This window comes from Lactuca saligna, chromosome 4, assembly GCF_052625555.1.
Source record: "Lactuca saligna cultivar CGN05327 chromosome 4, ASM5262555v1, whole genome shotgun sequence".
In the NCBI taxonomy this organism is placed as follows: Eukaryota; Viridiplantae; Streptophyta; class Magnoliopsida; order Asterales; family Asteraceae; genus Lactuca; species Lactuca saligna.
Genome location: NC_136420.1, coordinates 311,439,258 through 311,464,392, shown reverse-complemented (window position 1 = coordinate 311,464,392; position 25,135 = coordinate 311,439,258). Strand labels below are relative to the sequence as shown.

Sequence of the window (25,135 nt, the reverse complement as noted above, 5' to 3'; positions counted from 1 at the left end):
CTACGTGTCGTATATGATAAGTGAGTCTTTTAATTAATACATATATTTATCTCTCAATATAGAATAATTATACAAATATAAATAAATACAAATAAATAAAATTGTTCAAGTAGTTTTCGATAAACATAAGAAAGTTTCAACCATTTAGAACGACTAGAGTCAGAGAGACAGATGCAACTGAAATTGCAGTTAAATTACAACAAATCTTGTGTGAAATATGAACATCGAAATTACAGTTAAATGACAATTTATACCACATGACACACTTCTTGGATTATTCATAATAATATCAAGTACAGATATAGAGTGTAAAGACTACAAGGGACATAATGTGTACGCTATAAAGTAAACTGTAAACAGTTTTACCAAATAACTAAAATTCTTAAAACACCTATGTCAACCAAATTACATGATTTTATGCAATGTTATTTCCTATGTGAAAGGGTATAATATTACAAATATATAAATATATCACTTTTGCATTTTTTTTTTTTTTTTTTTTTTTTTTTGAAAATTCAACAAGATAAAATATAAAGTGATTAAAGTCCACCCAAAATGCAATAAACGTTGGGTAGGCATGTAAATAAGAAACAAACTATTGCCAATCGCCACATAAAGAAAAAACATAATTAAATTTTCAATTTTTAAATTCAAATGTAATATGTCTGTATGAGACAGCTAAAAATTATCGAAATTATCACCCTCAAAAACATTGTTTCATTCGAATAGGTTGTTGCCTCAATAGAATCGCCATTATTTTTCACACCCAAAGATAGAGTATTATTTTTTTGCTTAAATATCACTGAACAACTTAGCATTCATGTAATCATATCCCTGCTCATTTTTTGAGCATGGGTTATTTTTTTAGAAACATTACATTGGTATTTCGGATTCAAATATGTTCTACATTAGTCGTTATATATTCTTGAAAAGATTTACGACAATTCATACTCTGAAATATATTTTGATGATCACAAGCTCAATCATTTGAAATTTGCATGCTTTTGCGTAGCATGCATATGCAAGACAACATTGCCTTCAATTCAGCTTGCAGGGATGATACTGATGATTAATCTCATGATTATTATTGGTCAAGATGTATTCAGCTTGTAGGTCTTTTTTTGTCTCAAAAAATGCAGCATGTGATGATGTGACTTAGCTTAAACTTCGATAAAGATGTTTATATGTTAGCTATGTATTCATTTTTGTATATAAGAACATCTAGCCGATTAAATTTGAGATCCGACCCCGTTACTACTTGAATACACAACAGACAAATGTTCACTTGTGTTGTGGGTAATATGGGATAGTCATAACTACAAATAAGAGCTCAAATAAATCGAGACAAGTGTATATATATTCACTCTATTTATAGACCAAAATAATTAAATACGTACACTTATGTTTACATTGTTAGCTTGCATTACATGAAAAAGTATGTTTGCATTGTTAGCTTGCGTTACATAGAAAAATTTGTTTACGTTGTTAACACAAACTACATATAAATGGTCCTTGTGGTTGTGGTATATATGGGGTAATAGACACTTCCAATATAAGTTAAAAAGTAGAAAAACTCAATTTTTGCGTATGGTCAATATCGAGGAGATGACATTTTCACATAATACTTCCGTTAAATTTGTATAAATGGCTTTTTTACCATTTGTTTTCTTTTTAATATTTTAATATTTTGTTATTATTTTCTTTTTAATATCCACATACCATAAGGATTGAGCTGTCCATTTTTTAAAATTGTACTAGAAGTGCCTACTACTCTATACCATAAGGACCATTTATGTAATTTTGTCATTTTATAATGAGTAATAATGAAAGTATGAAACGAAGACGTAGCCAGGTAGTCTCAATTGCTCCGCTCTATATATAGCTTCATATTCATAATGCAAATACCGAATTCTCAATAATATTCCAAGTTTGAACTAGCATTATAGTATTGTGAGAAACCTTTGCTATTTCGAGTGATTCGTTTTGTTTGAGTGATTAACAATAGAGGCAAACCACATTCGTTTTCTACCTCAAGAGTTAAACCTAAAGGTTATCGATTGAAGTTGTATCTATACAATGCCTGCACGATTCGAGCAAATGGTATGGATTGTATTTTTAATGTGTTTATGGTATGGACCTCTCACAATTTTCATTGTCAATCATAAGAGCATCCACCTTCATTACTAGCAATGTTGCTTGCCTCTTTTAGACATCCGAACAACTGCAAATACTTATTCTTTCTTAAAATTTATGGTGATCGATGTAAATCCTAATTATTTCTGGGGTTGGTTAAAAAACATCTTATTTTTTCATTTAGACATCATATTTGATTTTAAAGGTTTTTTTATTTGTTGAATATTCAAAGTGATACAACATAAAGTGATACAACATAGTTGACCTAAAAATTGTTTTTTCAATCGGGTTTTTTTTAGGTTTATAGATATTTTAAAGTAAATGTTTAATGATTTTGAGTATAAGTTTATATCAATAATGCCAGATTACTTTTCTGATAGCTATTTTTCTTATAATTACAATTTTAAGAATTATGACTCGGACCTCTTACTTTAAAATATATTTTTCATAATTAAAAAAAAAAAAATCGACATAAAAAATATTTTTTGTCATTTAAAAATAGATATATATATGGAAGAATTACTCGTCAAATTGTTAACAATTCCTTTTCACTTTCCAACAAATTAAAAAGCGGTTGAACGAACCGTCCTCCCATCATCCTCCCCGGCTCAGCAACGTTCCCTCCACCTCTATCGATGTTACAGAGGAAGACGTCGTGTTCTTACATCTGTTACAAGCTAGTGGTGAATCCACACGCATACGCGCTAATTGATTCTTAAATTTTATCAATTTCGAAGTGTCGAGGTATTTTCAATTTTGTGAATCTGTTCCTGTACTCTGTACTCGATGTTCTAATCAATAAATATTCTTCTCCTTGGAATTATAAACCCGCGGAGGATCATGAGTTTTTGCCGCTTTACATTATTGAATTTGAATTTAAGTCGAAATCTGATTGCTAGGGTTTTTATTTTACTTCGTTGTGTAAATTGTAAATTTGTAATTGTGGTTTTTACAGATGATTGCGCCAAACGCTAATGAAGCAGCTCTACGAACAGTAATGGTGGAGCTACTGAATACTGTGGTATTCGAAACCAAAAGAACTGCCAAATTCAGAACTCTACTCAAGCGCATCGAGAGAACATTAAAGAACATTGAACCGATTTTTTATGGATATGAGAGGTTGAGAAAAGTGTTGTATCGACCTGAAGACGAGACCAAAATGTTCATATATTATGTGGCAAATGGAAAAGAAGTAGTCATGGAGTGCTCAGAGATCAAATGCTGGAATGTATACAAGAAATTTCATCACGCCAACAAGCTGATTGGATTGGACAACATGCTTTTGAGTTTCTTTCAGAGTGAATTGCAGGATAATTTGAGCTCTAGCAGGAGGAGTTTGTTTGAGCTTTATGCTTTGGGAGACAAATTGGATCAAGTCCTAGCAGCTGTTACCAAACAGACAGGTGGATTTTCTGATTCTTGCAGTGTTCCAGGGCTTCCAGATGTCATCATTGGATTGGATTTTCATCTTCAAGAATTGAAACGAATGCTGCTCAAAGATGAAACCCAAATTGTAACAGTTTCAGCTCCTGGAGGATGTGGGAAGACTACATTAGTAAAGATGCTTTGTCATGATAATGAAATCAAAGGTACATAAACTATTGAGCTTTTCGTCTATCCATTTATTCATGATCTCATTGGTAACTGTTTTGTTCAGGGATTTTTGGGGACAACATCTTTTATGTTACTGTTTCTAGAACAACCTCCATTAAGACAATCATCCAGAAACTATTTGCACATTTTCATGTGAATCATTGTGAGTTACAAACTGATGAAGAGGCAAAGAACCAATTAGAGAACTTTATGAGACAAATGGGATCAAAGAACATATTGCTGGTGCTGGATGACGTGTGGTCAGAATCCGAATCACTAATTCAAGATCTTAAGTTTCCAATATCAGGATACAAAATCTTGGTGACATCAAGATTCTTGTTTTCAAGATTCGGTTCCACATATGAACTAACTTTGTTAAACGATCAAGATGCAAAGACCCTTTTTTGCTCTTCTGCATTTCATAACATGAATTCCGTAAATGTTCCAGATGATCTTGTGAACAAGGTAAAGTTTTTCTTAATCTTTTAGAATAATACCTTTTTTACATATGATTACACTGGAATTCAACTTTTTTTGTTCATGGTTATCATTTTAGATGGTTAAATACTGCAAGGGATTTCCATTGGCGCTTACTGTAATTGGTGCATCATTATGTGGTCAAAATGTGGTCAAATGGAGGTCAACCTTGAAGAAATGGTCAGAAGGTCAATCTATCTTTCATTCAAGCAGCCAATTGTTGCTTAGTCTTCAGTCAAGTGTTGATGCACTTGAAGATTTGCCAATATTGAAAGACTGTTTTCTAGATTTGGGTTTGTTTCCAGAAGATGAAAAAATTACAGCCTCTGCTTTAATGGACATGTGGGTAGAATCATATAACTTAGATGATGAAGGAATGTATACAAGTGAATACCTTCTTGAACTCTCTTCAAGAAACCTTCTCAATCTTGTTGTCACAAGGTAAAAGTTTGTTATATCAAATACTCATAATAATACACAAAGATTAATTTTGTTATTTCTCCAGTGATTAATCGATTTTTGTTTGATTTTTTTCAGGAAAGATGGTAGTGAACTCGAAGGGTATTGCAACGAGCACTATGTCACACAGCATGATTTGTTAAGAGATTTAGGCATCCATTTGAGTAGCCAAGATCCAATATCTCAAAGAACAAGATTGTTGATTGAAATTTACAAGAATCAAATACCCACATGGTGGATTCAACAAAAGCAAGAACCTATGGCTGCACGTCTCTTGTCTATCACAACAGGTTTCATTTCTTCCCATTCTCCTTTTCTTTATGTGCAAAAAATAGCAACATACTTTTGTGTATTAGTATCACAACATCCTATTTTCATTTCTTTCTATTATATTTTCTTTATCCCAAAATTTGATTATTTTTCTTAAATGGGTAGAATTTTCAAAGTAAATTGTTAAAATGGGAATGCATAAAAGTTATAAAAAAAAAATCGTGCCCTATCGATGGATCCATCATGTGGGTAAATTGCGGAGCGCCTTGTTCAAAAACCGTGGGTCTTCCTTTTGGAACTGTGCACATCAACCACTAGGCTCCAACTGTAATTCAAGTATGATGCTATAATAAACAAAGCAACAAAATTATGTTGCTATCTCTTGTAATTAACCTTTTCTTTAACAAAACCAATGTAAAATGTCCATTTTCTTTCTGCAGACGAATCATTCTCGTCGATTTGGTATGATCTAAACGCGCCAAACGTTGAAGTTTTGGTATTAAACATTCGAAGCCGAAAATACGAAATCCCCTCATTCATCAAAAAAATGAATAAATTAAAAGTTTTAATCATCACAAGTTATGGGACGTTTCCTTGCGAGTTACATGAACTTCAATTCGTTAGTTCTCTAACAAATCTAAAAAGAATAAGACTCGAACATCTCTCACTTTCTCACTCAATCCAATCCATTTTGGACTTGTACGAATTAAAGAAGCTTTCAATTATCATGTGTGAGATTGGTAGTGCATTAGCGAGTTGTAGAAATGTTACGCTTCCGAATCTCTTAGAGCTTGAAATCGACCGTTGTTATGATTTGATGGAAATACCCTCAGAATTTTGTAGTCTTAAAAATGTCAAGAAACTAAGCATTACAAATTGCCATGAGATTGACTCTCTTCCTAAAGAGTTGGGTAGTTTGTCGAGTTTGGAGGTTTTAAGGATTCATTCTTGTACGAGGTTAGTTCGATTGCCCGATTCGATTAGGTTCCTTAGTAATTTGGTGTTCCTTGATATATCGGATTGTTTGAGTATAAGTATGTTGCCTCATCAGATTGGGGAGTTGAATGGTCTTAGAGTGATTAAGATGAGTGGTTGTCGGGGATTAGAAGAGTTACCGGATTCGGTGATTGATTTGTGTTTGTTGGAGGATGTGATTTGTGATGAAGAGACTTCGTATTTATGGAGTTATTATGAAGAGGATCTTTGTGATTTGAATATAAATACAGTTGAAGATGACCGGTTTGCAAACTTCATGAAAATAGTTTCACATTAGTGGGTAGCAGGCTGATGGCCCGCTCTTGGTTGGAGTTAGTCTGCTCTTATTTGGAGCGGGCCTTTCTGCCTGGGCTAGCCCAGCCTCTTTCTCTGGTTGAATGATCAGCCAGAGTACCAAGTGTGGTAACTTTGGGTCTCAAAGCCTCTCTAGCCCAAGCCCAATTGATAGGGACAGTTATGATGGTTTCAAAATCCTTTTTAAAATATAATTCTACTATATGATGTATAAATAGTAAGTTTGTATCAATAAATGTATTGCATACTGTGTAAGTTGTAATGTTTTATGTCTACATACCTAAGATGTGTTTGACTTTTATTTTGGTGTTTTGGAAGTTTACGTTGTTATAAATAGTAAATTGTGTATGACATATAGCAAGAAAGAATACATAAAATATACATGGAAGCTTTTGATGGTTATCTAATGTTTGATCATCCAAAACACGATCACTTTGCTATACACAAACAATAAGAGTGTCTATAATGCATAGTTTAGTGGGATGGTTGAATGATGTAAACTTTGATTCGCATTTTATGGATTAAACTCAATCATAATGTGATGTCATATTTGCATTAAGTGGATATTAATTTCAATGACCATTGAATTGGTCAATAGGAAAAAGGAAACATTTTGATATAAAATGATCCCATTAGGTAAAGTTAAGGAAAATGTAATGTTGTATGTGTAAAGTGGCTGAACGGGGTAATAATATTTATATTAATAAATGTTATTGTCAAAGTTTGTTTCATTGTTTCCTAGTATCTTGTATTTTACATTACTCCTTATTTATTAGAGATAGATTCTAACATACGTTTTCTCGGTTAGTAATTTCAATTATTTAATATTTGAAAGCTGTTTAATTAAGGGGTTTTGGATGTGGCGGCGTGACTCATTAAGTGTCCCGGTGTGACCAGCTCGTGACACGCCATTGACGACTTTTAATGAAGTTTGTGGCATGAGGGGTCTGCTTGGCTAAACCTCAAAGGCCTCAATATTTGAGCCTATTTAATGGCTCTAACCCTTAGGTTGAGAGAACCCCTGAGCAACAAGGCTATTGTGTCATCAAATGGTGGCTTGTTTAATAACACGGTTGAACATGTCATCAAAATCAAGACCATGAAGTTGAGAGAACCCCTGAGCAACAAGGCGACCTTTGTAGCGGTTAAGGGTAGGGGTTGGGTGGTAAGAGGGTAGAGGGGTAGAGCCATATGACGAAGAGGTAGGAGAAGAGGAGTTGGGGATTTGACTGCTTGTTGTGGTAGAAATGGTTGAAGAGGGAATTACCGAAGGAGCGGGAGGAGGAATGCTATCATCAGTGAAGAGGGTGTCATCATTAGAGGCATATTGTGTTACATGGAAGTTAGAGAAGGGAGAATGGTCCTCATCAAAAATGACATGACGAAAGATGATGACATGTCGCGTTATGAGGTTATGACACTGGTAACTACGATGGTCAGAAGAAAGACCAAGATAAACACATGTAGAAGATCTGGACGCTAGTTTATGTTGACCTGTAGAATAGAGGTTTGGATATCAAATACATGAAGATGGTCATATGACATTAAGTGCCAAAAAGAAGCTCAAAAAGAGTTTGGAGGTCAAGAGTGGTGGTGGAAAGGAGATTGAGAGTGTGGACAACAATAAGACGAGCTTCAACCCAAAACTTGGGCGGAAGAGAAGCTTGGAATAAGATGTGAATGATATTATTTATTATCCGAATACCACGTTCAATGTTCCCATTTTGTTAAGACGTATAAGGGCATGAAAATTGTAACATCCCAAATTTCCAATAAATTTTTTCATTTTGTAAGTAACGAAATCATTTTCATAAAATATAAAATTCCAATCACATTTGTTTTCGAAATGCATAACATCAAACAATTTATTCATAATATCAGAGTGCCCCCAATAAAAACGGTAGAGAATGCATGTAACACCCAGAATTAGAAAGACCAAGAAAGGAAATGAAAACCCTAAGTCAAAGGGGGGTCAACTCGTCGAGTCCATAGGTGAACTTGACGAGTTGGAGCGGGATCCGGGTTATGGAATAAGTGACCGACTCGACGAGTCGGAAAGTGGACTCGGCAAGTCTGGTCTGATCGAGGAAAGCCCTAATCCGAGGGTTTGCACCTTATTTAAAGGACCTTAAGTCCTCTCCTTAGTCCCCCTTGTTAGCTAGAAGCTGCTATACACAATTCCAAAACCTAGTTGAGTGAGAGAAGGAAGGAAGTGGGTTTGGGGCTTTTGCAAGAGGAAGGTTTGGAGGATTTGACCACTAATAAGTTGGAGGATCCAACCCTTTTGTTGTGAGCATCAGTTTGAAGGTAACAATCTGTCACCTTGCCTTTGTTGCTTCTAGATCTTCTCATGGATGATGTTTTGGGGCCATTTTTGTATGATAAGGAGCCTTTTTGAGTTAGAAGTCCAGATCTGAGGTTGCTACTTCAGATCTAGGTGTGTCTTGGCCTAGAGATCCATAAAGTATCAGTTTTTGGTGTGTTGGTTAAGCATGTTTGCCCCAAACCCTAGCCCTAGAGTGTTTTAAGCCCATATCTCTTTGGTTTCACATAACGTTTGCAACTTTACGTGAGGAATAGACTTGGAAAGGGGTGATCGCATGGCACACATCATTGATTAGTCAGCCTGAGATGTTTTACTCTGATAATGGAATATGTTTTGGAATTAATACTCTGAATTTATGTTATGACTTATGATATGTTTTTATGAATATGGCTTTGAAAACGATTTAAAGAAAAATTGTTGGTACGGATTTTTGGGATGTTACAAGTTGGTATCAGAGCCTTGGTTTGAGGGATTCAGACATACTCTCGGGTGTGTCTGAACTCAAATTAAGGGATTGGTCTAAAAGTTTTCCAAATGAAAAGACAATTTTGTAAAAAGATTTTTTAGAAATGAAACAGTTTTAGAAAAGCGAAAAGAATTTAGAAAGAAAAAGAATTTTGATAAGAGAAAAGAGTGTGGTTCATGCAATCAGCCGAGCTCAAGTAAGTACCCCAAAATACCCATACAAGTTTATGTTATGATTATCAGTTAGTTGAGTAGCATGATAGATTAGAACTAAGGATCTAGGGAGGATGCCTTATGTGTTTGTTATATGTGCTTTGGGTGCATGATAGTGCCAATTAGATAGTAGTAGGATAGCTTGTTTAGGTTATGCCTGAGTTTATGAGCTTATGCCGCATGCTAGTGCAGATTCTTGATATGAGATTATGATTGTTGAGTATGTTATGGTTAGATATTTCCCTTGTCCGAATGTTGCTTGCTTTGTGCATTGTGGGATTCTGAGTGATGGGAGTTAGCCATTAGGTGAATATGTCACGTCACATGTGATCAGAGTTGAATAATCTCAGAGTGCTGGATTTGACCCTATTGTGTAGCTCTTGTCTGAGTCCAACCGTTCTAGGGACGAGTCTTCTACTCGAAGGATTATTTGAGCCTCGTCACATGTGATGGTACTCAGGTGATAGCTAATTAGCATCACAAGGAGGCCTTCGGCAGCTGGGGACTGGTTTGAGTTGAGTCAGAGGTTTCCCTAGGGTAAGCCTAGGATGAGATAATGTTGGGAGCAGTAGTAGTAGAAAAAGGGACCTGGTGGAGTCGAAGCAGTTCTTGAGGAAAGTGCGGATAGATGTGGAAGGTAGTATGGGCCCGTACTACTGAAAGCAGAGGATCCGTACTCGATTCGAGAAAGGCCGAGATGAGACCGTGAAACTTGTAGTGTGTGCGTATGATCCCTCAGCAGTGATGAGTATTCTGATAGTTATTGCGATATGTCTTCAGCATGGTGACATTGCGAGAGAGACCAATGGGCGGATCAGGCACCGGAGAGGGATCATGCTCGGGTTCAAGGGCCGAGCAACTCGAGGAGCGGATGAGGGAATTGATATCAGCGGAGGTTACGCACAGTATCCTAGATCAGACTCCTATAATCTTTGGCACGGTCAAGGAGGGTATATTGAAGATCTTGGATGAGAGGCTGGGAGCCTTTCGTACCAAGATAATGGCTTTGATAGGAGCACTTACTATGACATTCCGAGAGTTTAGAGCTTGCGGAGCGCCAGATTATCATGGGGCTAGGGACCCCATCGCTAGCAGCAGGTGGTTGGCCGATGTTGCGAACGCATTCCGTACGAGCCGGTGTCCCGAAGGGGGACAAGGTCAGACTCGCCTCCTGTCTTCTGAAGGATGGAGCGAGGGATTGGTGGGAGGAGGTTGATCATGCCATTGGTGACGATGCCGCATTGGACGCGATGACATGGAGCGATTTCTCGGCCAGGTTTAGGGCTGAGTTTTCACCGATTATTGAGGTGCAGCAGTTGGCACGAGAGTTTCAGGATTTGACACAAACTACTGAGACTGTGGCGGAGATCACCGCCAAGTTCAGGGAGAGGGCTCTCCTTGTTCCGTAATATGTCGCGGACGAGGAGATGAAGAAGGCCCAATATCACGAGATGTTGAGGGCTGACATTAGGGAGTTCGTGAGCAGGTCCGGCTGTAAGATGCTGGAAGATATGATTTCTTGAGCTAGAGAGAGAGAGATTGATTTGGAGCAAATCCGGAAGAGGAAGCCGGATGAGGTTCAAGTAGCCACATGTTCAGGCAAAAGGCCCAAGGGGTCAGATTCGAGATCGAGGGATTAGCATAGTCGCGGCCGATGCGGGAGGTGCGGCAGGATGCACGAGGGTGCGTGTCGGACTGGTCATCTTAGCAGGGGATGTACTGCTACCACCATACAGGGATCAGACTTGATATGTTTCCACTATAGTCAGCGGGGCCACAAAAAGGCCTAGTGCCCCAGTTTGTTTTCGGCAGGACGGGTGATAGCACCTGCCCCTGCAACTCTGAGGATCACAGACGGCCGTCAGGGCCGAGCAGAGGTGCCTGCAGTAGGAGGCAGGGCTTTTCAGATGACTACCATGGAGACGCGAGCAACGCCGGACGTCGCAGGTATGCGACTTCCGTTTTCAGTTTCCTTCATTCATGATTATATTGTTAAGGTTTTGCATCGTTATTGGTATAAGTATTTTAGAATTGTGTGGCTTGCTTGTGATTTAGTTATATGCCATCTACATACCTTGGGTATTAAAATGGTAGTTAGGGGTCGTTCCCTATGGAAGCAGGTTACTTAGGATCCAGTAACTATAGCATGCTTATGTGGGACTCAGTAGTGTCCCACTAGATTCAGGAAGGTGTCATCGAGTAATGGATCGGTTAGATCCCTAGCTATGGCAAACTTGGTTCTTCAGCAGATTGATTGCGGCATAGCAGAGAAGATTGAGAATTCTTCTCAAGCATTGAGCAGTGAGGTATAAGCAGGATCAAAGTGGAGGAGAACCCTCCGAGTACACAAGGGTAAGAGCACGCAGGTCTAGAATAATTATTTTTATAAAAAATACTAATATTTTTCAAAATTGTAAACAGTTGAACAAGTTCGTGTTGTCATTGAAAACTAAACCCCTGTTGTTTCCTGATCTTTGCACCCAACTATTTGAAGGGTCGACCTCAACTTGCTTTCAAAGTTGGGAGCCATCTTCTACACTCCCTCGTCCTGTAGAGGAGTTTAGTGCCCATGATTTTGATGATGATATTTCAATGGAAACCTCAACACAACACGTAGGTGCAAGTGAAGAATCTTCGGGACGTTCAAAAAATACGGAAGTTGGTGGAAACAAAAAAGTTGGTGGAAAAAAAGAGAGATGCAAGGGCATTAGAAGTTGAAGAGGAGATTGTCAAGCTTGCAAGGTCGTTAGTGGAAAAAAATGAAAGAATTGAAAAAAGTGAAATGGATAAGGATGTTGATGCGTGTATGGAGAAATTAAACAAAATGGAATGGGGAGAAGAAGATGAAAGACACAAAACTGCTCTTTTGCTATTTGGTGAAAGTGTCGATGTTAGGAAAGTTTGGTTACGACTTTCGCATACTAGTTGTGAGTCGTGGGTGATGGGTGCAGGTAGGAAGTATGGTTACCTTTGATGATGTTTACTATGTTTTTGTTGCATGACTTTTTGTTATTTGCATGACTTTTGAATCCTATGTTTGATGACTTTTTTGGATGTTACTTTGGATGATGTGTAATAGTTTTTTTTTGTTATGTGACTTTTGTTACTTTGGATGATATTTGGATAGTGAATATGACTTTTGTTATTTACTAGTTTTTTGTTATATGACGTTTATTATATGACTTTTGTTACTTTAACATGTTGCCTAATTGTTTGTTACTTTAACATGGTTTCTGATGGTGAAGTTGTAGCTTTTCTTTTACTTGTGTTTCATTGGTTGAGGTTAAACCGGTGTATTCTAATCAGAATTCATAGAATTAGAGATAACAATTCAAGCGGGTATGCGTATACGCAAGATTTGATGTATGGAGACCCTACACAATGTTTCGATATGATGTGTCTTACACAAGAAGCATTTGCTTTATTATGCAACCACTTTACCCTAAAAAATTGGTTGCAAGCTAGTAGGACAATAAGCATTAAAGAGAAGATGGCTATATTCTTACATGTTATAGGACATAATGAACATTTTCACGCCGTTAAGGGAACATTTCATAACTCCACACAAACGATTCATCAATGTTTTCATGAGGTCTTAACAACAGTGATGTGTTTTTCAAAAGAAATTATAGTACAAACAACTCCTAATCCAACAAGACATAACTCAGAACGACATAGACGGTTAAAAAATATTTTTTCCGGAGCAATAGGTGCATTAGATGGAACTCTTGTACATGCGGTTGTACCTTTTGATCAACAAACTCGTTATAGAGGAAGAGGAAAAGGAGAATGTTTTCAAAATGTAATAAGAATCTGTGATTTTGATATGATATTCACCTTTGTTTGGGCTGGATGGGAAGGTATAGCACATGATTCAAGAGTTTTGAAAGAAGTTACATTCAATTCGACTTCTGGATTTCCATTTCCACCACCAGGTTTGGAATCTTTATATAATTTTTATTATCTATCTTCTTTATATAATATGTGTCATTATATAATATGTTTCACATTCATTTGCAGATAAATATTACCTTTGTGATGCCGCATATACAAACACTCGTGGGTTTATGGCTCCATACTGCAATACTAGGTATTGGTTAGCCGATTTTCGAAGAGGCGGACCTTTAACTAGAGAAGAAAGGTTCAATTATGCTCATGCACAACTTAGAAATGTTATTGAGCGTGTATATGGTGTTTTGAAGGTGAGATTCCTAATCTTAAAACAAATGGCTCCTTATCCTTTTACAGTGCAAAGATACATAGTCATTGCTTGTGTTGAGGTCCATAATTTTATAAGGAAATACAATATAGAAGATGACTTGTTTAGAAATTGTGAGGAGGACACTATGGTTACTCCTGAAGTCCAAGGTGGGGGAATTGATAGAGAAAACATACAAGGCATAGAATGAGGTCCAGAACCCGTTGAATGTATGTGTGTTTTGCGTGATCAGATTGCAAATCAACTACTTTCACCTACTTTACGTTAAATTATTGTGTTATTTTGAATTTCATTATGTTTTTATTTGGATATTAAATGATTTATGTTTAATTTACATTTTGAATGACATTTTTTGTTTGTGTGTAATTTACATTTTGTATGACAGTATATATGTTTTTATAATTATTCAGCAACTTAATCCATCACTATGTATAACAGAAGGGTAAAATGGTCATTTTCATCACTCAGCACATTCAGTCAGATGTATAATCAAACATCAGAATTTCTTACTCAGTTAGAATTTCTTATCCAAACAGACATTTCGCAGTCAGCACTTTCTCAGTCAACAATTATCAAACGGGCCCTTACCCATGTGGTGATTTATGTGTGACCGGAGGGTCTTATTCATGTTATTAACCAGAGGGTCTTAATTACATTGTAGACCGGAGGGTCTTAGTACATTGTAGATCGGAGGGTCTTAGTACATTATTGACCGGAGGGTCTTATTTGTTTATAAAGTGATATGTGTTATTGTGCATACTGTCTTTGTGACTTATGTTGTTATAGTACTCTATGTATATGCTGATCTTATGTGCTTATACTGAGACGTGTGATATCATGTATTATGTCTTGTAACTATGCTATATATTATCATGTGCATTGTTGAGATAGGACCAGAGGGTCCACCCGAGTTGTGGGACCGGAGGGTTCCACTGAGACACATTGACTGGAGGGTCTTATTCGAGATATAGCCATGAGAGGCTAATGAGATGTGTGTAGTAGTTTGGGGACTCACTAAGCTCCATGCTTACCGTGTTATTTGTTATGTGTTTCAGGTAGTTCTTAGGATCACGGGAAGACGTCGGCTCAATTGTACACCCGAGATGGAGTTCTGTTTCTGAGGATCCTTGATTTTATTTAAACCACTATGAACATTTGTTTTTGATAATTTCGATATTTTTGTTAATTTGTGACATGTGCTGATGAAATTTATGTGATTTTAAAATATAAAAGAAGGTTGCTTGAAAATTTACAGTGTTACACAAAAAGTAAAACCAAGCAATGTGTATGATCACGAATTCCTGCACATAATAACAAAAACCTTCCCGACAAATGACATGATATCAATGAAAAAAAATTAAAACAAATAACGAATAATCAAACAAACTAAATTAATTGAAAACTGTTCCCCGGCAATAATGCCAAAAACTTGATGTGTATATTTAACGCACTAGATTTTTTATTTATAATTCCTAGTTTTTTGCATCTAAACCACACCTTACAGGCAGTGAACCTGATCAAGTATAATATGTTTTGATAAGCAAGGGTGTCGAACTCAATGGGAACGATAGTGAATTAATTTAGAATGTTTGATTATAGGTTACACAAAACACATAATAGCAATAAAAAGAGAGGTTTTATTAAATCTCAACAAATTACTAATTAGCAAATCTCGATAAACTAATTGGAAAACAAATCTCTTTTGGTACTTTGGTTTAGACAAATTGCATCTTGAAAATCATGGATAATTGCACAAACATATTTATTTATTCATGTTCACCGATTTCTAATATGATTATGTTCATGTTCACTATTACTAATCCTTTAGCAAAAAATTCAATTCAAGCAATGATCAGTTGATTAAACTAATAAGTTTCCTAGTGTTCAATTCATATCAAGCAAGACTTGTAATAATAGTTAATCATATTGATTGATTCAATTAACTCATATGTGGTTGGTTATCACACATGCTCACCTATTAACTTATTTATTTTCTAGTTAACCCTAGGTTCATGTTTATTAATATTAGGCATACAATATAGTTTTCACAAAACTATAAGATTCAAGCAATCAAGAAGATGTTCATATAACTCAATATACTTGGTTATTAACAGAAAATAATTGTCATTAATACATGAAAATCTTTTAACAAGCTTCACAAGATAAATTAAACACGAATAAAACAATCTAAAGCAATTAATCCATAAATCAAGGTTTCATCTAATCATAAACACAAAACAAAGGGTTTTAACACCCACATCGGAAAGTAATTGCATATAGAATCATAATGGAATGCTAAACATGTTCATGTTAACAAACTACATGATTACCAACATGAATCTGCTCTCCAATCCTTCAGATCTTCGCTCCATATCAGCTTAACGGCCTTTCGGCCGCCTTCTAGACCCTCAGCTTCTTGGGGGTTTATAATCGTAGGAATCAATCTAGGGTGTAAGGTCTCTCATTAGGGATAATTTTAAACTTTATTTATATTTTTCAGCATCAACTCGACGAGTTTGGACACCAACTCGGCGAGTTCTTCATTAAAATCTCGTATTCCCCAAGTCAGCGTCAAGAATCGCGAAGCTTCTAATCAACTCGTCGAGTTGGAGGACCCAACTCGACGATTTCGTTTGGAATCAACATTTTATCAAAACACGCAAGTCTTCCAAAATTGTGTCTAGTTTTCAGAACATTTTGAATCTCGTCAATCGGAGTTACGAGTCATGAGATATGGTCAAAACACTGACAAGGGGTCAAGTTGTCCAGCAACATCCTTTTTGCGTCTTTTTAGCTCCTTTCTCCTCCTTTTACATTCCAACTCCCATTCCAACTGTAATTTAAGATTTCAAAGTGTATTAAATATCTTTTAGTTCTAAATAGCATAAAAACTTATGTATAAAGTAATAAGAAAACGTCATAAATATATGCATAAAATAGACGTTATCAAACTACCCCACACTTGCCTTTTGCTTACCCCCAAGCAAAACTAATTTATTATTATCATATCAAGAGTTTAGCTACCAACATCGCATAAAACAATCCATTTTGAGCCTCTCCATTACTCCAAGACCTCAATGCATGTATTTGTGTCTACATTTTTCCTAAGAACCTCCTCAATCCTAAATACTCACAATATTCATAAACACTTGGCCACTTCTTTCGAACAATACTCATTTTATGCATCCTTCCGAATCCATCCCAAAAAATCTTTCTTAACCTCAAGGTAATTTTTGATTAAGCTCCTAAGCACACATATAGAAAAATAACCTAGAAAAATAAATTATAATAAATAATTACTTGGAAAATTGGCTTCTTTCTTCACTTTCTTCAAGATCTTAATCATTTGATAGTTCTTATTCACTCAACAACTTTTTTTTCAACTTTTTTTTACATAACTCACTTTTTTCACTCAAAACTAAAAACCTAAGAAAAATATATGTTTAAGCAAAGGAATTTAATCTTCAACCTTTATTGATTAGAAATATTAGTCTATTGTGCAATGACTACTTAAGCTCTTATGGATACATTTTTGGTACACGGTGCTAAACATATTGCGGCCCTTCAACTAAGAAAGGTTGTGTTTTTGTTCTATGATTTCACTAGGACCGGGAAGCCACAAATACACTATAACATATATTGGCTCAAATAAACATTACAACTCGCATCAGATCGTCCCACACAACGCTGGCAACCTAGATCTCAACACAACAATTTTTTTCACTAGATTCAATTTTAGATTATTGTTTCAAATCTTTCTAATAATTTTTAAATCCTAGTCATTTTTCAAAATTTTAATTATGAGTAAGCTTGTATTCCTATATTCGACCCCTATCCCACACTTATTTGATGCAATGTCCTCATTGCATGCTGAAACAATTAAAGAACATAAATTAAAGAGAGAGAGAGAGAGAGAGAAAGAGAGAGAATCGGACAAGACTCCCCTGGGGTAGTAGTGGCGAGATTGAATGATGCTGCTAAAAGTTGCTCCATAAATTGCTGGAAAACTGGAAACTAGAATTGTAAAATCTGAATTCCCGGTACTTATTTTATTCTAACTTTAATATGTTTAATTCACTAAAAATCGGAAAATCAATCTGGGCTTTTTTAAACAATAGGCACCGGGGCACCATTTATTCGGCGAGAAGTGCCCATGAGCATGGAATGAATGACTTTTAGGATTTTTGGGACTATATAATCCACTTTAATGCCTAGAGTTTGTTATTTTTCAGCCTCCGTCAGTTCTGAAAAAAACGGCCAGTGTTTGATGCCCATGTTCTGGAAAAAAAAATGTCGAAAATAGCAATGAACTTCATTAAAACGGACATATGTGATTTTTTTGTATGGCGCGATGCTCCCAAGTCTTGACGCGGCACATCCATGACGTATTTTCCAAGAATCCTTATCAGATGTGGTTATCTTGCCTATAAATATCTTCTATGTCTTCCATTCTAAACAAAGATTTTTAGAGAACCCTTTCAGATGAATTTTTGGTGATCTCTACCATTTTCTAGCGGTTTACGAAGACCTGAAGATTGTGGATTGACTGTTTCAATTAGTTTAGTAAGATTTTATTGTTTAGTTTCGTTTTTATTGTTTTAGATTGTTTTTAACCTCGCTAAAAAACCCTAGTTTTCAGTTCTGCAAAGACTTCGATTTTTTATGTGATTAATCATTAAATTTGGTTTGTAATTTGTGCTTTTATCTAGTGGTTTCGAATTTATTTTTTTTGCTTAACTTTTAGTTGTATTTAAATTGGTCATTTGATTAGGATTAAATCATTCTAGTTAATCAATTATTGAAATTCATAATTGTTTTTTCACATATACAAGTCAGTACATGCTTGTACATTACGTATTTGTATATTTACATATGAACCATGCAAATGTTATTTTTAGCCTTTTACCCAAGATTTCCTCTAAAATGGACAATCTAACTACAATTTCCTCTCATGATAATATCAAAGTGTGAAAATAAAAGGTATTTTCCAAAATTTCATGTTTTTATACTTTGGGTCCATGAACCGAAATTGGGGCCAAATCATAGCCCAAGAGAGGAAATAACAGCTAGAGCGTGTGAAATCATAGTTGCGAGGAAGTTAGTGGTTATTTTCGGAAAAACATTAATTTTTTGCAATTTTTTAAAAAGTAATAAAGAGATTTGGGCTGTAATTTTTTCTATTTATATTTATTATGAGTTAATAGTTGATTGAATTGATGGTATGGTTTTACTTAAGATTTAAATGAGCGTTTTTAATAAGATGCACCCTCACTAGGACTGTGCATGGGTCGGTTTGGATCCCAACCCAACCCAACCCGTAAATGATCGGTTTCTGGTTTTCAGAACCCAATAGGATCGGTTTCTGGTCGGTTCAGTTTCTCGAGTTCTAATATCAGTTTGGACGGTTTCTCGGTTTCTTGAGTTCAATCCATACACTTACGGTTTCCTGCCATTCCAAAATCAACATCAAAATGACAGAATCCATAATCAAACAACTAAAATCAGTGTAATAATTTCATAATCAAAAAAGTTATGTTTAGGTTGCTGTAGAGCACTCGACATTTTCATAAATTGAACAGATATTTCAGCAAAGCAACATCAACACTTGGCTGTTTGGGGATGAAAATGTAATGTAATAGCAGCAAAGCAACGAACAGATTGGCAGTTGCAACCAAGAAGTGAGAAACTGAAAAGCTAGAAGGGAGAACTTGAAAACGAACCTGAGAAGCGAGAAGGAATCGTTGGAGGCGTAGCGGGCTAGCAGCTTTGGAACTTGGAAGGGTGGTGTCGGCGGTTTGGGAACAAGGTTGAGCTCGTCGGAGCTCCTGCTACTGGAGTGTACTTGCGTTGTCGACTTTGATCGGGGAAGGTGAGATGAGAAACGGCGTTGCCGCTAAGTGAGAAAATGAGAGCTGAATGCGATTTACAGATTAGTCGCCACATTTACTCATTTAGGGTTGTAATATTAAATATTGTGTTTTTTTTAATATGTACATGGTTTGGTTTTATGGGTTTAGTGGGTCAGTTTTATGGGTTTAGATATGGGTCGGTTTTACGGGTTTAGTGGGTCGGTTTCTATGTAAAAACCGAAACCAAACCCGATTTTTCGGTTTTTAAAAAATTTAAACCCTAACCATCAATTTTGCTTTGGTTTCGGTTTTTTCAGTTTCGGTTTTGGTTTTAGTCGGTTTTTCGGTTTCTTGGTTTGGGTTTGCTCACCTCTAACCCTCACGAATCGGAAGACCCTTGTAAAAGATTGGTCATCATGTCATTGTAAAAGATTTAGCTTCCAAAATATGTTCATTTAAGCAAATTGCTCAAACATTATTTATAAAACATTTTCCCTAAATTCAAATGTTTAACGAATATATGAATACACACCCCCTCTCACTTAAATCTTTACTTTCGATTTTGTTTGTCAAAAAAAACATGAATACACACCCGATGAAACTAAACAACAATGCCACACATTGCCCAGAATTCGGCATTCCTATTTATGGAAATTCCCAAAAGGGTTAGCGTCATAAATAATAACAAACTATTTGTATTTTTGTACTACATGTCCTAGAAAAATATCATAAATAGGTAATTCACAAAATACCATTAAAATAATGGTATTTTATGAACTAATTTTGTTGTTTCCTACATTCTATATCAATAGTCCTTTTTTTTTACGAAAAAAAAATTGTTACGCTTTATATTATGACATTAACCTTCCAAATAAGGGTGGAATAACATAAATAATCCATGCAATTAAAATTATACATGGCTTCGATTTCATCATTTTGTAACAAAAAAAAAAAAAAAAAAAAAAAAAAAAAGGTCATAGTTGATTTCCATTGGTATTTAAAAAAGGCCAGATCTTCCCTAAACCAGACACACCAAAACCCCGGGCAACAATACAACCGCCCGGGATTTTGCCCACACTGCCCGGAAAAGACCCGACCCAAAATACAAAAAAAACTCCCGTGACAACATCTAAACACAACCCACAAGTGATTCTACATACGCAAACCTTGTCATATATAAATTTAATCATCAAATTGCATATATCACCTCACCACTGCTGTCAATATCAAGTTCATCTGGATCAGAGTCAAAGTCATCCAAATCATCATCCATCATATCAAGATCATAAAGACCAACAGGTGGAATAGTGGCTTCTGATATTATTTGCATAATCACATCAACACTTTGCATCGGTTGATCCGGTTCTTCAAAGTGATTTGTCATCATTTTGTCTTCATCCATGAGATTTTCCGGAAGGTTCTTTAGAAACCATTTGTGTTGTTTTATCTCCGCCATCGTTATTCTCTGTTCCATAAACGGGTAAATTCGTAAATATCTGTTAAGTTGTTCTTTCTGTATTAAGTCAAAAAAAAAAAAAAAACGGACCTGTGTGGGGTCTCCAACAAATATTCTTGAAATGAGGTGCCAACATTCGGGGGAAAGTTGAATATTTTCTGGGATTGAATATTGGACATGTAGGATTCTCTGTAGATAACGAAAGTAGATTGATATAAGTGAAAAAAAATATATCATAATATCGTGACAATGAAGTTGAAATATATTTATATGTCGTATACATGTATTGTCTTTCGAAAATCTTTTGGTTCGTTTGGATCCTCAAAAGGGTAGCCACCAACGAGCATTACATATAACGTCACCCCGCATGACCAAACATCCGCTATCTGAAAAAAAAATGATCAGAATATCAGTCTGGGTTTCAGTCCGATGCATGTCAAATGCTTTACAACATGTTCTATCATGTCATGTTCAACTGTTTTGTCATGTCATGTCAAATACAGTGCGAACAACATATTTAGTCATGTCGTGTCACAAACAATGCAACTTGTTCTGTCATGTCATGTACAACTGTTATGTCATGTCATGTCAAATACAGTGCAAACAACATATTTAGTCATGTTATGTCACAAAAAATACAACTTGTTCTGTTATGTCATGAGTACAACATGTCTAGTCAAGTCATGTGACTCATGTCCTGTGTGACAAACAAACAATACAACCTGTTTTGTCATGCCTTCTCCTGCTGTGTCAGGTCAAGTGCAGTACAACCTACCTTTCCATCATATTCTTGTCTAAGCAACACTTCGGGTGCGATATATGCTGGTGTACCGACAGTAGATTTTGGTTGTGAATGCAACACCGAAGACTGCAAATATAAAATCAAGAAAATAATATAATTTCTTTTTTTTTTTTTATCAAAAGTACAAAAACACACGAACCAAATAAAACAAGTGGGAAAAATTGCTACCTTTGAGTAACCAAAATCACAAATCTTTAAACGGGGAGCAGGGCTTCCATCTAACAGCGTATTTTCTAGCTTCAAATCACGGTGACAAACTTGCTTCAATGATGAAAAAAAAATGAAATGATTAGCCTATACATAAATAATAATAAAAAGCAAAACTATTTTCATTAAATGGTAATCAAATTTAAAACTTGTTCCACTTATTACCACTAATTTTCGAAAGCTTTCTTTAACCACCCAACTTGCAATTTTATTCTATTATTATGAAATTTTGTATTTCTTGTTTCATTGTTATAAACTTTCGTTTTTTTGTCGATGTGGGAGGTTTATTGAAACAATTTCATTATATAGTTTCAATAAACATGCCACGTTATCACTTTAATGTTTCTGTCATTTTCACAAAATCGGAATAAAACTTAAACTTTGTTAGTATTTAACGATTTTTGTTTCCATAAACTTCCACATTCAATAAACAAATACAAAATTTCATAACAATGAAACAAAATCGTAAGTTGAGTAGTTAAATCTCTTGAAAAAAGTTTAATAAACTTATTTGAACAAATGTAAAAGTTTAATTTACCATAGAGTGACAATAGCTGACACCAGATATGAGTTGTTGAAAGAAGAATCGAGCCTGTTCATAATCAACACAATTAAATTTTTTTCAAGAAAAAAAAAAACAACAAAAGATTTCATATAAAATTTATTAAAAAAAAAAGAAAAAAAAAGAACCTCATCTTCGTTAAACCTCCCTGCATTGCAAATTCGATCAAAAAGTTCTCCACCAGAAGCATATTCCATCACAATTGCCAAATGGGTTGGGGTCAATATGAGCTAAAATATATTTTTTTTTAAAATGAAATTAGTAATTAATTTGTTATTAAAAATGATAATTTAAGTAAGAAAATAGAGAAAATGATCGCACCTCTCTGAACCTAACGATATTAGGATGTCTTAAAGATCTGTGATTGATGATTTCCCTTTGAACATTTTCGTCTATCTGAAAACAAATATCAAATTTAATTAGAACGATGATCAAATTATCGAGTTATCAATGAGCTTCACAATTCCCACATAATTTTTTAAGGAAAAAACTTATACTCTTGATGCTAAGAACATGGAGAAGCTTGTGCTCCAATTTCAAGCTGCAGTCGTAGAAATATGAGGTCTTGTCAACTCATTGATGTGAATTTTATCGCTAATTTAGGGAAAGAATTAAATTTCATGGTTTTAATTTCCCCCAAATGTTCATCCTACAATCTTTGCTCCTCGTTATTTGTTTAATTTTAACATGGATTCTAATTGTTAATTGGTAATTGGTAATTGCTAAAGCAATCGCGAAGAAAGTGAAAGATCCATAAATGGAAACAAAATATAAGTCCCTTAAATTAGACAGTTTGAAGTGAAATTAAGACTACCCAAAAAGGATCGATCAAAATCCAATAGTGGTATTTCATCAATCAATCAAAAGAATACCAAAAACAGATACAGATTAAATCAAAAGAATGAAAAGCCCCAACTGACCTTTTCACCTCTTTCGATATACTTAACAGCGACAAGCTCTTTAGTCTGTTTATCTCTCATAAGCCTAGCAACTCCAAAATTACCCGACCCAATATCTTTAACCAAATCGTACCGGTCACTATCGTGCATGATCGGTAAATCAATACCGGAACTCGCCGCTGCCATCGACCGATCCATTCTCCGGCGTCAAAAGTCAAACCCAAATAACATTCCAGTTAACCAAACGACAAAAAATCAATCAATTCCACAACAGTATATGATCACCGGCGGCTGATTAACTTGAACAAAAGATCCCGGAAACCACTTCTTCTTCCCTAAGATGCCGGTTATGTGGGTGATTATAATAATAAAGATTATCACGAAACAGATAGAGAGAAGGGCCCAGATTTCTCTAAAGTCGGTTGCTTTTGGGAAGAATTCGAGGGAAGGGGTGAGATATTTTTGTTGTGGTCGGCGAGTGGGGGGATTGGATTGAATTTGTTTAATATATCTTGAATCTTTGATGCTGTGAGAGGAGATCAGTGGTTGGAGAAGTGATGGTGACGAAGGTGGGGTGGAGTGGGGTGATGGAAGAAAGGGACAAATTTCGTCAAATGGATATGTAATACGACGGCGTTTTGGTTTGTTTTTTCCCTTTCACTGTCGTCTTCTTTGTTATGGTAGATGGTTTTTGGGATCATGGGATGGATAATGTGGGGGATGTAATCGGGTATTCGGGTTAAAAACAGATCTATCATATTGAATTAAAAAACATGTCATGGCTCCAAATTAGGAATGACCAAAAGGATCGAACCGGTCGGAACCGGCCTGAACAGGACCCGATTCGAGAACCGGCTTCGGCCAAAATTAAGAACCGAACCGGTCCGATGGTTCTACCGGTTTTTATCGTGTCTTCAAATGTTGAAACCAATCCTTGAAAAATAGCATCATACGGTTTCAGTTTTGTCGGTTCTATCGATTCCGGTTATATTGGTTTCGGTTCCTGGTTCCAAAAATCCACAAAAATAACGTCCCTATCTTGGTCCGATCGGTTCCATCGGGTTCCGGTTCCGGTGCTGGTACCGGTTCCGGCCGGTTCCCCGGTCCATATGCTCATCCCTACTCCAAAGCTTGTATTTACTGTCAAGATTTGATAAAATGACGCCTTAAGTCATATATATATATATGTGTATATATATATATATATATATATATATATATATATATATATATATATATATATATATTAGATGAGATGTTTCTTGAAAATTAAGAGGTACAACCATTATAACACCATGTACAATCTTATTAAACTTGCAATACACGACCCTCTCATTTGTAGCATCGTCTTATATTTCCTTATGTAGAAAACATTAAAATTAACTACACGTCTTCATCATCATTTCTGCCATATCTCTTTTGTCTCCCTCCTTACTCTCTTCAATCTCTGGTAGACCTCCGTAACCACCAGCCTCCAACACCCTTGCTACCTCCACCCTCTTGATCCCATCGTTACCTCCACTGACGCCCCTCTAACAGGCCTCTATAACCACCAACCTCTTGATTGCAACGTCATCTGCTTTTAGGTCCCTACTTTAAATGTTGATCGAATATACATTCACCTGTGTATAATAAATAATCAAAACAATTTCACCCTGAAAATAAGATAACAGTTTTGGTATTAAATTTGTCTATACCCTTCTATTGAGTGGAGAATGATGTTTTTACAATAATGGAGAATACATAGTGATACTAGTAGGTTGTCGGTTTTATGCTTCTCATTATGTTTCTTTGCTATCTCGGCCACATTTTCCTTCTCAATTCTTAGTTATTTCATTTACGTTGATGTCTCTCAATTTGTTTTTCTATGTTTTTTTAAAGAAGTTTATTTCTCTATGTTAATTATTAAGATGAT

The 25,135-nt window shown here is 35.6% G+C and overlaps 2 protein-coding genes across 7 annotated transcripts; one reads left to right on the top strand and one right to left on the bottom strand.

Moving 5' to 3' along the window:
* Nucleotides 1-1,919: 1,919 nt before the first annotated feature.
* LOC145043959 (putative disease resistance protein At5g66900) lies at nucleotides 1,920-14,693 on the top strand. Of its 5 annotated transcripts, none has more exons than XM_078992743.1 (8): nucleotides 1,920-2,100; nucleotides 3,089-3,722; nucleotides 3,791-4,191; nucleotides 4,283-4,644; nucleotides 4,741-4,952; nucleotides 12,937-13,161; nucleotides 13,247-13,428; nucleotides 14,501-14,693. In XM_078992743.1, exons 1-8 carry the CDS (start codon nucleotides 2,077-2,079, stop codon nucleotides 14,564-14,566), a joined length of 2,106 nt encoding a protein of 701 aa, XP_078848869.1. In that variant the 5' UTR covers nucleotides 1,920-2,076; the 3' UTR covers nucleotides 14,567-14,693. The 5 variants fall into 5 exon arrangements, with proteins under 5 accessions (XP_078848869.1, XP_078848870.1, XP_078848868.1 ...); XM_078992744.1 differs by lacking the exon at nucleotides 14,501-14,693 and adding an exon at nucleotides 13,884-14,287; XM_078992742.1 differs by lacking the exon at nucleotides 14,501-14,693 and having other exon boundaries at nucleotides 13,247-13,811.
* A 5,565-nt stretch (nucleotides 14,694-20,258) lies between these two features.
* On the bottom strand, nucleotides 20,259-23,774 carry LOC145043958 (serine/threonine-protein kinase SRK2E-like). 2 transcript variants are annotated; one of them, XM_078992738.1, is made up of 10 exons: nucleotides 23,242-23,379; nucleotides 22,819-22,862; nucleotides 22,643-22,717; nucleotides 22,450-22,551; nucleotides 22,298-22,351; nucleotides 21,721-21,813; nucleotides 21,526-21,618; nucleotides 21,032-21,136; nucleotides 20,841-20,939; nucleotides 20,259-20,759 (listed from the first exon to the last, which is right to left on the bottom strand). In XM_078992738.1, the coding sequence occupies exons 2-10, from the start codon at nucleotides 22,834-22,836 to the stop codon at nucleotides 20,484-20,486; spliced, it is 915 nt and encodes a 304-aa protein (XP_078848864.1). In that variant the 5' UTR covers nucleotides 22,837-22,862; nucleotides 23,242-23,379; the 3' UTR covers nucleotides 20,259-20,483. The 2 variants fall into 2 exon arrangements, with proteins under 2 accessions (XP_078848864.1, XP_078848863.1); XM_078992737.1 differs by lacking the exon at nucleotides 22,819-22,862 and having other exon boundaries at nucleotides 23,242-23,774.
* Between the last annotated feature and the right edge of the window lie 1,361 nt (nucleotides 23,775-25,135).